This window comes from Panulirus ornatus, chromosome 4, assembly GCF_036320965.1.
Source record: "Panulirus ornatus isolate Po-2019 chromosome 4, ASM3632096v1, whole genome shotgun sequence".
Classification (NCBI taxonomy): Eukaryota; Metazoa; Arthropoda; class Malacostraca; order Decapoda; family Palinuridae; genus Panulirus; species Panulirus ornatus.
The window spans coordinates 90347699-90362283 of record NC_092227.1 but is presented as its reverse complement, the minus strand read 5'-3'; the positions used below and the strand labels follow the sequence as shown (position 1 = coordinate 90362283).

Sequence of the window (14585 nt, the reverse complement as noted above, 5' to 3'; positions counted from 1 at the left end):
TCCTCACTCATTCTCTTCATATGTCCAAACCATTTCAACACACCTAGTTCTGCTCTCTCAACCACACTCTTTTTATTTCCACACATCTCTCTTATCCTTTCATTATTTACTCAATCAAAACCACCACACACCACATACTGTCCTCAAACATCTCATTTCCAACACATCCACCCTCTTGTGTACAAGCCTATCTAAAGCCAATCCTTCGTAACCACATAACACTGCTGGAACTACTATTCTTTCACATATATCCATTTTCGCTCTCCGAGACAATGTCCTCTCCTTTCATATATTCTTCATCGCTTCATGGGTCTTCACCCCCTCCCCCACCTTGTGACTCCTTTCTGCTTTCAAGGTTCCATTCACTGCTAAGACCACTCCCAGATATCTAAAATATTTCACTTCCTCCAATTTTTCTTCATTCAAACTTACATCCCAATTCACTTATCCCTCAACCCTAATTAACCTAATAACCTTGCTCTTATTCACATTTTCTCTCAACTTTCTCCTTTCACACACTTTTCCAAACTCAGTCACCAACTTTGGCAGTTTCTCACTTGAATCATCCACTAGAGTTGTATCATTGGCAAAAAAAAACTGACTCACTTCGCAGGCCTTCTCATCCCCAACAGGCTGCATACTGGACCCTCTCCCCAAAACTCTTGTATTTACCTCCCTAACCACCCCATTCATAAACAAAATAAATAACCATGGTGACATCACAGACCTCTGCTGCAAACCAACCTTCACTGGGAACCAATCATTCTTCTTTCTTCTTACTTGTACACATGCCTTAAACCTTTGATAAAAACTTTTAACTGCTTCTAGCAGCTTACCTCTCACATCATATATTCTTAAGACCTTCCATAAAGCATCTCTATCAACCCTGTCATATGCCTTCTACAGATCCAAAAACTACCAAACACAAATCCTTCTGAATTTTCTAAGTTTTTCGCACATACATTCTTCAAAGTAAACACCTGATCCACTTCTGAAGCCACACAGCTCCTAACCAATCTGATGCTCTGTACATGCCTTCACCCTCTCAATAAATGCCCTCCCATACAATTTTCCAAGTACACTAAACAGAGTTATCCCTGGGGATAGGTGAGAAAAAATACTTCTGCATGTTGTAAAAGGCAACTAGAAGGGAAGGGAGTGGGGGGCTGGAAATCCTTCCCGCCCTTTTATTAATTTTCCAAAACAGGGAACAGAGAATGGGGCCAAGTGAGGATATTCCCTCTGAGGCTTAGTCCTCTATTCTAGGTATTACATCGCTAATGCAGGAAATGGCAAATATGTTTAAAAAACTAAATAGACTTATGCTCTGAAGTACTTAAATACCTGCACCAATAAATCCTTACAAAAACAACAGCCCAAATAACTTAGCTCCAAGATTTTTAATGGAAATCAGATGACAGCTGATAAACCCCATAATAAAAATATTCAACAAATCTCTATTGGATGACTGAGTGCCAACAGACTGGAAACTAGCAAGTGTTACTGCTAAATAAAAAAAAGGAGACAAAAAGTAAGTCTTGAACTACTGCCCAGTTAGCCTTACATCAGTGTTAGGTAAAATGATGGAAAAAATAATATGAGATAAAGTTGTCACATTTCTAGAACACAAATTATACAGTACAATCAACATGGTTTCTGCAATAGAATATCCTGCCTGACAAATTTTCTGAAATCTTTTAATGTTATTTATCAGAATTGGGATGAAAAATTACCGTCTGAGGTAGCACATTTAGATTTCCAAAAGGCTTTTGATAAAGTACCTCACAAGAGATTTTCAAATAAACTTAAAAGCACACAGAATCGCTGAAGAACTCTGTACATGGATCAGAGACTGGCTTATCAGAAGAAAGCAGCATGGAGTATTAAAAGAAGCCTCAGATTGGCTAAACATAATGAGTGGTGTGCCACAAGGGTCGGACCTAGGTCCAATTCTTTTCATGATATACATTAATGACCTAGAACTTGCTCCCATATCCAAGATGTACAAGTCTGCTGACGATACTAAACTAGGAGGAAGAGCTGTAAACAGGCAGGACTGCAAAATGATTCAAAGAGATCTTAACATGCTAGCAGTGTGGTTAGACAGATGGCAAATGAAACTTACTGTAGACAAGTGTAAAGTTATGCACTTTGGAGACAAGAATATACGTTATGACTAGAAATAATTCGGAAACTATCTAACTAAAGTATGTGAAGAAAAGGACCTTAGAGTTATCATTAGCAACAATCTGAAATACACTAAACAGTGTAAAGCAGCAAGTAAAAATGCAACCAAATCTTAGGTTTCATAGCCAGGGACATAAATTACAAGACAACAGAAACAATTCTCACACCGTATAATTTTATAGCAAGACCACAACTTGAACATGCAGTCCAGTTTTGGTCCCCAAACTATAAAAAAAGTGAGGAAAAATTATGGCAAGTGCAAAGATGCATGACAAAACTGATCCCATCCCTTATAAATATGGGATACAAAGAGAGGCTAAAATGGTTGGATCTCTTCTCCCTTAAGAAACGTAGACTTCATGGTAAATGAATCCAAATGTTCAAAATTTTGAACAAGTTCAATGAAGTTAATCATGAGCATCTTTTTGAAGTACAAGAAAATACGGTTACCAGGTCAAATGGAATAAAACTCAAAACTAAAAGATGTAGTACGGACATGGGAAAAAGCTTCTTTTCCTATAGGAGTGTTGAGCACTGGAGTAAGTTACTGTCAGATGTAGTGAATGCTAAGACTATAAATACCTTTAAAAGTCATTTAAACAAATATCTTATACATTCAGGTATACTCTGAGAAAAACGCTAGAAATAAACTGTATAAGCAACAATGGTAACAGTGACACTAGAAGGCTAAGTTGCAGCAGCGGGGAGTCGGTGATAGCTTAAAAAACTGCTGAGTGGAAATACATTTTCCTGTCCAGTCAAAATCATGTTTTATTTATCTATCTTTTTTTTTAATAGCAGACAACCAAGTTGTGGGTAATCAGGCCTTATGCTGTCTATCTTTCTCATATAAACTCATGTAAACTCATCTACAGTTGGGTCTTCCCGTTCACCTTATCCCCCCCCTCCCCACTTCTAACACATATATCCTCTTTGTCAACCTCTCCTTATATCGAAATCATTTCATCACATCATCTTCAGTTTTCTCAACTACACTTTTCTTATTACACATCTCTCTCTTACCCTTTTATTAATTGATCACACCACCTTGCACCGCTATTGCACTGCTATTGACGTCTGTGTAAATAAATTATACATTTCCTTTTTTCCATAGCCAGAGGTTGAACCATTATGTGACATTCCTTTTTTTCATTCATTTCAAGCGAGAAGTTTCAGTTTTCTAAATTGTTTCTTACATTTCTCATATGTATATATATGTATGTGTGTGTGTGTGTATATGTGCGTATGTATGTGTATGGGTGTGTATGTGTATATGTAGATATATATGTATATTATCCCTGGGGATAGGGGTGAAAGAATACTTCCCACGTATTCCTCGCGTGTCGTAGAAAGCGACTAGAGGGGACGGGAGCGGGGGGCCAGAAATCCTCCCTTCCTTGTATTAACTTTCTAAAATGGGAAACAGAAGAAGGAGTCACGCGGGGAGTGCTCATCCTCCTCGAAGGCTCAGAGTGGGGTGCCTAAATGTGTGTGGATGTAACCAAGATGTGAAAAAAGGAGAGATAGGTAGTATGTTTGAGGAAAGGAACCTGGATGTTTTGGCTCTGAGTGAAACGAAGCTCAAGGGTAAAGGGGAAGAGTGGTTTGGGAATGTCTGGGGAGTAAAGTCAGGGGTTAGTGAGAGGACAAGAGCAAGGGAAGGAGTAGCAATACTCCTGAAACAGGAGTTGTGGAGTATGTGATAGAGTGTAAGAAAGTAAATTCTCGATTAATATGGGTAAAACTGAAAGTTGATGGAGAGAGGTGGGTGATTATTGGTGCATATGCACCTGGGCATGAGAAGAAAGATCAAGAGAGGCAAGTGTTTTGGGAGCAGCTGAATGAGTGTGTTAGTGGTTTTGATGCACGAGACCGGGTCATAGTGATGGGTGATTTGAATGCAAAGGTGAGTAATGTGGCAGTTGAGGGAATAATTGGTATACATGGGGTGTTCAGTGTTGTAAATGGAAATGGTGAAGAGCTTGTAGATTTATGTGCTGAAAAAGGACTGATGATTGGGAATACCTGGTTTAAAAAGCGAGATATACATAAGTATACTTATGTAAGTAGGAGAGATGGCCAGAGAGCGTTATTGGATTACGTGTTAATTGACAGGCGTGCGAAAGAGAGACTTTTGGATGTTAATGTGCTGAGAGGTGCAACTGGAGGGATGTCTGATCATTATCTTGTGGAGGCTAAGGTGAAGATTTGTATGGGTTTTCAGAAAAGAAGAGTGAATGTTGGGGTGAAGAGGGTGGTGAGAGTAAGTGAGCTTGAGAAGAAGACCTGTGTGAGGAAGTACCAGGAGAGACTGAGTACAGAATGGAAAAAGGTGAGAACAATGGAAGTAAGGGGAGTGGGGGAGGAATGGGATGTATTTAGGGAATCAGTGATGGATTGCACAAAAGATGCTTGTGGCATGAGAAGAGTGGGAGGTGGGTTGATTAGAAAGGGTAGTGAGTGGTGGGATGAAGAAGTAAGAGTATTAGTGAAAGAGAAGAGAGAGGCTTTTGGACGATTTTTGCAGGGAAAAAATGAAATTGAGTGGGAGATGTATAAAAGAAAGAGACAGGAGGTCAAGAGAAAGGTGCAAGAGGTGAAAAAAAGGGCAAATGAGAGTTGGGGTGAGAGAGTATCATTAAATTTTAGGGAGAATAAAAAGATGTTCTGGAAGGAGGTAAATAAAGTGCGTAAGACAAGGGAGCAAATGGGAACTTCAGTGAAGGGCGCAAATGGGGAGGTGATAACAAGTAGTGGTGATGTGAGAAGGAGATGGAGTGAGTATTTTGATGGTTTGTTGAATGTGTTTGATGATAGAGTGGCAGATATAGGGTGTTTTGGTCGAGGTGGTGTGCAAAGTGAGAGGGTTAGGGAAAATGATTTGGGAAACAGAGAGGAGGTAGTGAAAGCTTTGCGGAAGATGAAAGCCGGCAAGGCAGCAGGTTTGGATGGTATTGCAGTGGAATTTGTTAAAAAAGGGGGTGACTGTATTGTTGACTGGTTGGTAAGGTTATTTAATGTATGTTTGACTCATGGTGAGGTGCCTGAGGATTGGCGGAATGCGTGCATAGTGCCATTGTACAAAGGCAAAGGGGATAAGAGTGAGTGCTCAAATTACAGAGGTATAAGTTTGTTGAGTATTCCTGGTAAATTATATGGGAGGGTATTGATTGAGAGGGTGAAGGCATGTACAGAGCATCAGATTGGGGAAGAGCAGTGTGGTTTCAGAAGTGGTAGAGGATGTGTGGATCAGGTGTTTGCTTTGAAGAATGTATGTGAGAAATACTTAGAAAAGCAAATGGATTTGTATGTAGCATTTATGGATCTGGAGAAGGCATATGATAGAGTTGATAGAGATGCTCTGTGGAAGGTATTAAGAATATATGGTGTGGGAGGAAAGTTGTTAGAAGCAGTGAAAAGTTTTTATCGAGGATGTAAGGCATGTGTACGTGTAGGAAGAGAGGAAAGTGATTGGTTCTCAGTGAATGTAGGTTTGCGGCAGGGGTGTGTGATGTCTCCATGGTTGTTTAATTTGTTTATGGATGGGGTTGTTAGGGAGGTGAATGCAAGAGTTTTGGAAAGAGGGGCAAGTATGAAGTCTGTTGGGGATGAGAGAGCTTGGGATGTGAGTCAGTTGTTGTTCGCTGATGATACAGCTGATGATTCATGTGAGAAACTGCAGAAGCTGGTGACTGAGTTTGGAAAAGTGTGTGGAAGAAGAAAGTTAAGAGTAAATGTGAATAAGAGCAAGGTTATTACGTACAGTAGGGTTGAGGGTCAAGTCAATTGGGAGGTGAGTTTGAATGGAGAGAAACTGGAGGAAGTGAAGTGTTATAGATATCTGGGAGTGGATCTGGCAGCGGATGGAACCATGGAAGCGGAAGTGGATCATAGGGTGGGGGAGGGGGCGAAAATCCTGGGGGCCTTGAAAAATGTGTGGAAGTCGAGAACATTATCTCGGAAAGCAAAAATGGGTATGTTTGAAGGAATAGTGGTTCCAACAATGTTGTATGGTTGCGAGGCATGGGCTATGGATAGAGTTGTGCGCAGGAGGATGGATGTGCTGGAAATGAGATGTTTGAGGACAATGTGTGGTGTGAGGTGGTTTGATCGAGTGAGTAACGTAAGGGTAAGAGAGATGTGTGGAAATAAAAAGAGCGTGGTTGAGAGAGCAGAAGAGGGTGTTTTGAAGTGGTTTGGGCACATGGAGAGGATGAGTGAGGAAAGATTGACCAAGAGGATATATGTGTCGGAGGTGGAGGGAACAAGGAGAAGAGGGAGACCAAATTGGAGGTGGAAAGATGGAGTGAAAAAGATTTTGTGTGATCGGGGCCTGAACATGCAGGAGGGTGAAAGGAGGGCAAGGAATAGAGTGAATTGGAGCGATGTGGTATACCGGGGTTGACGTGCTGTCAGTGGATTGAAGCAAGGCATGTGAAGCGTCTGGGGTAAACCATGGAAAGCTGTGTAGGTATGTATATTTGCGTGTGTGGACGTATGTATATACATGTGTATGGGGGGGGGTTGGGCCATTTCTTTCGTCTGTTTCCTTGCGCTACCTCGCAAACGCGGGAGACAGCGACAAAGTATAATAAAAAAAAAAAAATAACCACCTTGCACCACATATTGTCCTCAAGCATTTCATTTCCAACACATGCACCTTTCTCCACACATCCTCAGCTATAGCCCATGCCTTGTATCCATACAACATCAATGGGACTACTATACCTTCAAACATACCCATTTTTGCTCTCCCAGATAATGACATATCTTTCCACACTTTCCTCAATGCTCCCAGAATCTTTCTCCCCTCATCCACCCTGTGGCTCACTTCCACTTTCCTAGTCCCATTTGATGCCATGTCCACTTCTTACAAATTTTCTCTATTCAGACTCATACCCATACTAACCTGTCCTTCTGCACTGCTAATCATAATAACCTTAATTTCATTCACATTTATCTTCAACTTCCTCCTTTCACACACACTCCCAAATTAAGTTCCCAGTTTCTGAAGTTCACTACTCAAATCTCTATCATCCATTTCACATGCCTTCTCCAGATCTATAAATGCCACAAAAATCCTTTTTCTATAAATAGTTCTACACATTCTTAAGGCAAACACCTGATCCACATCTGAGATGTCTGGGAAAAATATCAAAAGAATACTAAAAGGTCTCAACCCATATTATGCTTATGGTTCTAAAACAATTTCACCATATTTGCCAAAGATGAGAGCAGATATTCCAGATAAACCACTTGAAATACTTTTCAAAATGTCACTGGTGATGAACAAATTGCCAAGGGGATGGAAAGGAGCAAAGGTCATATCTATCAATTACAAAGGAGACTGGGAAAAGGCACTGAACTATAGTCTCACTAATGAGTATGGAGCATATAGGGTCTGGAAAACATAATTAGAAAACTAGTGCATGACTCTGCTGAGAATAAATTACCTAAATCAGAAAAACACAGTTTTAGGGAAAGATCATGTGTAACAAACCTCTCAGAGCTTCGCAATAGAGTAATCTCAGTCTCAGACAAAGGGGAAGACTGGGTAGATTACTTTTATCAGGACTGCCAGCAAGCATTTGACATTATACTGCATGAGAGGGTGATAAACAAGCTGGATCACCAGGCAAGAATACAAGGTAAACTCCTCCAATGGGAATAAGGTTATTTCACTGGAAGCAAACAGAGTACTCATGTTACAAGAATCTTCCCTAATTTGTTGAGTTAAACAGCAGAGTGCCACAGGGTTCTGTTCTGGGACCATTATTCTTCTTGATCTATGTAAATGATTTACCTGAAGGTATGGACTCTCACTTAAATATGTTTGCAAATGATGCAAAGGTCACAAGAGAAGGGAAAAGCAAAGAGAATCAGCTTACAAAAGGACCTAAAAAGACTCTAAAGTTGGTCTGATATATGATTGAAATCCAGCCTGAGAAAATTTAAAGTAACGAGGATGGGACAGTGTGAATAAAGGCCGAAATATCATTATCACTTAGCAGATAATAAGCTACAGGATTCAGTGTGAGAAGGACTTAGAAAATGATGTTATCCCTAACCTGGTGTAAGTGTGAGAAGGACTTAGAAAATGATGTTATCCCTAACCTGGTGTAAGAGTCCCACATTAGGAGAATACTTCAGGAGACAAACTCCCTACCGGCAAACATTAGAAAAGTTTTCAAGCATATGATAATGAAATATTTAGAGCTGCTCATATCATACATAAGGCCAAAATCAAAATATGCTTCTCAAATTTGGTTGCTGCACCTAAAGAAAACAGAGATCATAAAGAAGGTCCAGAAGAGAGCAACAAAGTAGGTACCAGAATTAAGCAAGCTGAGTAACAACAGGTAAAGGATTCAAATTTGCCAACACTATAAGAGAGAAGACTGGGTGATGATCTCGCAACAACTTTGAAGCTTTTATAACGGACAAATGATGTAGATAGTGATCAGTTCCTGATAGAAGTAGGGACAAGGCAGTGAGAGAGTATAACTTGAAAATGAGCATGAAACTTGTTACAAAAGATGAAAAGAAGTATTTCACAGCATAAGACTGGTGAATGACTGGAACATGATGTATCTTGCAGTTAATGCAGGCAAGATACAGAGATTCAAGTTTTATGATTGTACAGACTGTTCAAGAGATAAGGGTCCATGAGTGTTAAATTCCCTTACCATGCAGTGCAAATAAATAATTACAAATAGGTAATTACATACTTCCTGCAAATATCAAGAGGTGACATCATGAAATAAAAATATATATTCCTTCAAGGTTGGATTTATAATGAATCTAAACAGCAGTGATTTATAGTACTGTACCTTGAAGAAGAGGCCTTGGGCAAGTGATTTCCTATACTCTGGTGATGCATCTTGTGGTCTAGAATCAGGATTCAATTCATTTCCAATCATATTTGCTGCTTCTCTTACAGTTATCACTTCTGTCAGACGTTTGTTGATTAAGTACTGCTCTGTTTGTTCTGCATGTATCTATTATTGATTGAAATGTTTATCAGTATTAGTGCATATCAGTTAAGATTCAAAGCTATGGAAGGTGAAGTTATAAATGGGATAAACACAAAAAAGACATATCACCTCTCTTTCAGAGAAGATAAGTTGCCTTAATAAATCCTTCAGCAATATCTTTTTATCCAATCATCATCTTCAACTCCATTCCCATTTACAAAAGGAAAAATACATGCATTCAGCCTCTCAGTTCTACCACACAGATTATCAACTTATTTCTGATGTGCGAACATGCACATGGCCTTTCACATTGACATAGGCACTTCTATCCAACATCTTATCATCATTCCCAATTCTGAAATCCCTCCACATTACATCAACCTCAATTAGTACTAACTAAAAATTTCTTAGCTTTTCATTTAACTTTTCTTAAGAGTTAAGTTCCACACTTAGATTCTTCAATTTTTCTTCTTTTATCCTTCTCACTTTTAAATTCACAATTTTGGTCCTGTAACATCTACAATAAAAGGCTAACCTAAATATTACTAACAAGCTCAGACAAACCCCTCACAATCGTCTTCTAGACCACACATCAAAAGCTATCATATTCGATCTTACCAAAAATAGATCAATCATATTCATGTCTACCCTATATCTATAAACACCTTTATCTAGCCCCTTGACACTTCTAGATGGTTATCTGTGTGAGCTATAAACAGTTATAAACAGCTATAAACAGATATCAATGTATTACATTTCATGCTTCAATTTCAAGGCCATGCAACAAGCCTGGGTGATGAATGAGGTGGCAGTTCACAATAATCTCTCTTTATGTTGAAGGCGCCAGTCACAGACAAAAGTCCACATCAAGGCCAGCCCTTAATTGAGATAGAGAGAGAATTCTAAGCAGAAAACGAAAGATAAGGGAAAATATTTATGAATCTATGAGGACGTAAAAGACCTGTCTTTTGAAAAGCGCCAGGTGATAGATATTGGAAAATACATGAGAAGATAGGAAGTTCCAAATCTTCTATGAGTAGGGAAAGAAACAGTTATCAAAATAGCCCTTCCTTGAGTTAAGATGTCTTTATTGTCAAATAGCATACATTATACAAAATGAAATTCTTTATGACTACCAGCTCAATTCAAGGTTATAAAGTATAAGAATCAAATAATATAAAATAACACAAAGGTACCAACCAATAATTCTATTTACAAGAATAGTCGGCAAATAGTTATCAGAATGTGAGAAAATTTCAGTTGATATAAATTTAAGGTTTGAATGAATGGAGAAAAACTGGAGGGTCTGAGGTGTTTTAGATATCTGGGAGTGGACTTAGCAGTGGATGGAACCATGGAAGCGGAAATGAATCACAGGGTGAGGGAGGGGGGCAAAGGTTCTGGAAGTATTGAGGAATGAGTGGGAGGTGAGAACGTTATCTTGAATAGTAAAAATGGATATGTTTGAAGGAATAGTGGTTCCAACAATGTTATATGGTTGTGAGACATGGGCTATAAATAGGACTGTGCGGAGGAGGGTGGATGTGTTGGAAATGAGATGTTTGAGGACAGTATGTGGTGTGAGGTGGTTTGATCAAGTAAGTAATGAAAAGGTAAGAGAGATGTGTGGTAATAAAAAGAATGTGGTTGAGAGAGCATAAGAGGGTGTGTTGAAATGGTATGGACACATGGTGAGAATGAGTGAGGAAATATTGAGAAGATATATGTGTCAGAGGTGGAGAGAAGAAAGAGAAGCGGGACACCAATTTGGAGGTGGAAGGATGGAGTGAAAAAGATTTTGAGCGATTGGGGCCTGAACATACAGGAGGGTGAAAGGCATGTAAGGAATAGAGCGAATTAGAATGATGTGGTATACTGGGGTCAACAAGCTGTCAATGGAATGAACCAGGGCATGTGAAGCATCTGGGGTAAACCATGGAAAAGTCTTTGGGGCCTGGATATAGAAAGGGAGCTGTTGTTTTTTCGGTGCATTATACATGACAGCTAAAGACCGAGTGTGAACAAATTTGGCCTTTTTTTGTCTTTTCCTAGTGCTTCTTTGCTGGAGGATGGGAAGGGGATGCAATGGGAATGAATGAAGGCAGCAAGTATGAATATGTACGTATGTATATATGCATATGTCTGTGTATGTATATGTATGTGTACATTGAAATGTATGTATATGTATATGTGCGTGTGTGGGCATTTATGTACATGCACGTTTATGTGGGTGGGTTGGGCCATTTCCTTGTGCTACCTCGCTAATACAGGAGACGGCAATTAAGTATAATAAATAAATGAAGAGATATATATATATATTCATTCATATTCATTTATTATACTTAACTGCTGTTTCTCGCATCAGTGAGGCAGTGCAAGGAAACGAACGAAGAATGGCCCAGCTACTTATATACACATATGTATATACAAATGCCTATACACAGACATATACATACATATACATATCAATGTATACATACATATACATACAAAGGTACATACATATATACACATGTATATACTCATACTTGCTGCATATATGCATATATACGTATGTATATATGCATATGTCTGTGTATGTATATGTATGTGTACATTGAAATGTATGTATATGTATATGTGCGTGTGGGGGCATTTATGTACATGCACGTTTATGTGGGTGGGTTGGGCCATTTCCTTGTGCTACCTCGCTAATACAGGAGACGGCAATTAAGTATAATAAATAAATGAAGAGATATATATATTTTTTTTTTTTTTTTATACTTTGTCGCTGTCTCCCGCGTTTGCGAGATAGCGCAAGGAAACAGACGAAAGAAATGGCCCAACCCCCCCATACACATGTATATACATACGTCCACACACGCAAATATACATACCTACACAGCTTTCCATGGTTTACCCCAGACGCTTCACATGCCTTGATTCAATCCACTGACAGCACGTCAACCCCGGTATACCACATCGCTCCAATTCACTCTATTCCTTGCCCTCCTTTCACCCTCCTGCATGTTCAGGCCCCGATCACACAAAATCTTTTTCACTCCATCTTTCCACCTCCAATTTGGTCTCCCTCTTCTCCTTGCTCCCTCCACCTCCGACACATATATCCTCTTGGTCAATCTCTCCTCACTCATCCTCTCCATGTGCCCAAACCACTTCAAAACACCCTCTTCTGCTCTCTCAACCACGCTCTTTTTATTTCCACACATCTCTCTTACCCTTACGTTACTCACTCGATCAAACCACCTCACACCACACATTGTCCTCAAACATCTCATTTCCAGCACATCCATCCTCCTGCGCACAACTCTATCCATAGCCCACGCCTCGCAACCATACAACATTGTTGGAACCACTATTCCTTCAAACATACCCATTTTTGCTTTCCGAGATAATGTTCTCGACTTCCACACATTCTTCAAGGCCCCCAGAATTTTCGCCCCCTCCCCACCCTATGATCCACTTCCGCTTCCATGGTTCCATCCGCTGCCAGATCCACTCCCAGATATCTAAAACACTTCACTTCCTCCAGTTATTCTCCATTCAAACTCACCTCCCAATTGACTTGACCCTAAACCCTACCGTACCTAATAACCTTGCTCTTATTCACATTTACTCTTAACTTTCTTCTTCCACACACTTTACCAAACTCAGTCACCAGCTTCTGCAGTTTCTCACATGAATCAGCCACCAGCGCTGTATCAACAGCGAACAACAACTGACTCACCTCCCAAGCTCTCTCATCCCCAACAGACTTCATACTTGCCCCTCTTTCCAAAACTCTTGCATTTACCTCCCTAACAACCCCATCCATGAACAAATTAAACAACCATGGAGACATCACACACCCCTGCCGCAAACCTACATTCACTGAGAACCAATCACTTTCCTCTCTTCCTACACGTACACATGCCTTACATCCTCGATAAAAACTTTTCACTACTTCTAACAACTTTCCTCCCACACCATATATTCTTAATACCTTCCACAGAGCATCTCTATCAACTCTATCATATGCCTTCTCCAGATCCATAAATGCTACATACAAATCCATTTGCTTTTCTAAGTATTTCTCACATACATTCTTCAAAGCAAACACCTGATCCACACATCCTCTACCACTTATGAAACCACACTGCTCTTCCCCAATCTGATGCTCTGTACATGCCTTCACCCTCTCAATCAATACCCTCCCATATAATTTACCAGGAATACTCAACAAACTTATACCTCTGTAATTTGAGCACTCACTCTTATCCCCTTTGCCTTTGTACAATGGCACTATGCACGCATTCCGCCAATCCTCAGGCACCTCACCATGAGTCATACATACATTAAATAACCTTACCAACCAGTCAACAATACAGTCACCCCCTTTTTTAATAAATTCCACTGCAATACCATCCAAACCTGCTGCCTTGCCGGCTTTCATCTTCCGCAAAGCTTTCACTACCTCTTCTCTGTTTACCAAATCATTTTCCCTAACCCTCTCACTTTGCACACCACCTCGACCAAAACACCCTATATCTGCCACTCTATCATCAAACACATTCAACAAACCTTCAAAATACTCACTCCATCTCCTTCTCACATCACTACTACTTGTTATCACCTCCCCATTTGCGCCCTTCACTGCAGTTCCCATTTGCTCCCTTGTCTTACGCACTTTATTTACCTCCTTCCAGAACATCTTTTTATTCTCCCTAAAATTTAATGATACTCTCTCACCCCAACTCTCATTTGCCCTTTTTTTCACCTCTTGCACCTTTCTCTTGACCTCCTGTCTCTTTCTTTTATACATCTCCCACTCAATTGCATTTTTTCCCTGCAAAAATCGTCCAAATGCCTCTCTCTTCTCTTTCACTAATACTCTTACTTCTTCATCCCACCACTCACTACCCTTTCTAATCAACCCACCTCCCACTCTTCTCATGCCACAAGCATCTTTTGCGCAATCCATCACTGATTCCCTAAATACATCCCATTCCTCCCCCACTCCCCTTGCTTCCATTGTTCTCACCTTTTTCCATTCTGTACTCAGTCTCTCCTGGTACTTCCTCAAACAGGTCTCCTTCTCAAGCTCACTTACTCTCACCACCCTCTTCACCCCAACATTCACTCTTCTTTTCTGAAAACCCATACAAATCTTCACCTTAGCCTCCACAAGATAATGATCAGACATCCCTCCAGTTGCACCTCTCAGCACATTAACATCCAAAAGTCTCTCTTTCGCACGCCTGTCAATTAACACGTAATCCAATAACGCTCTCTGGCCATCTCTCCTACTTACATAAGTATACTTATGTATATTCATTCATATTCATTTATTATACTTAACTGCTGTTTCTCGCATCAGTGAGGCAGTGCAAGGAAACGAACGAAGAATGGCCCAGCTACTTATATACACATATGTATATACAAATG

General features: G+C 40.0%; 1 protein-coding gene across 1 annotated transcript in view; it reads right to left on the bottom strand.

The window, feature by feature from the left end:
* LOC139764912 (uncharacterized) overlaps window positions 1-14585 on the bottom strand; it is a 567165-nt gene that overhangs the window by 418778 nt on the left and 133802 nt on the right. The window contains exon 9 of the mRNA XM_071691991.1: window positions 9018-9185. Within this exon, the coding sequence (XP_071548092.1) occupies window positions 9018-9185 (168 nt within the window). The remainder of the gene's footprint in view (window positions 1-9017; window positions 9186-14585) is intronic.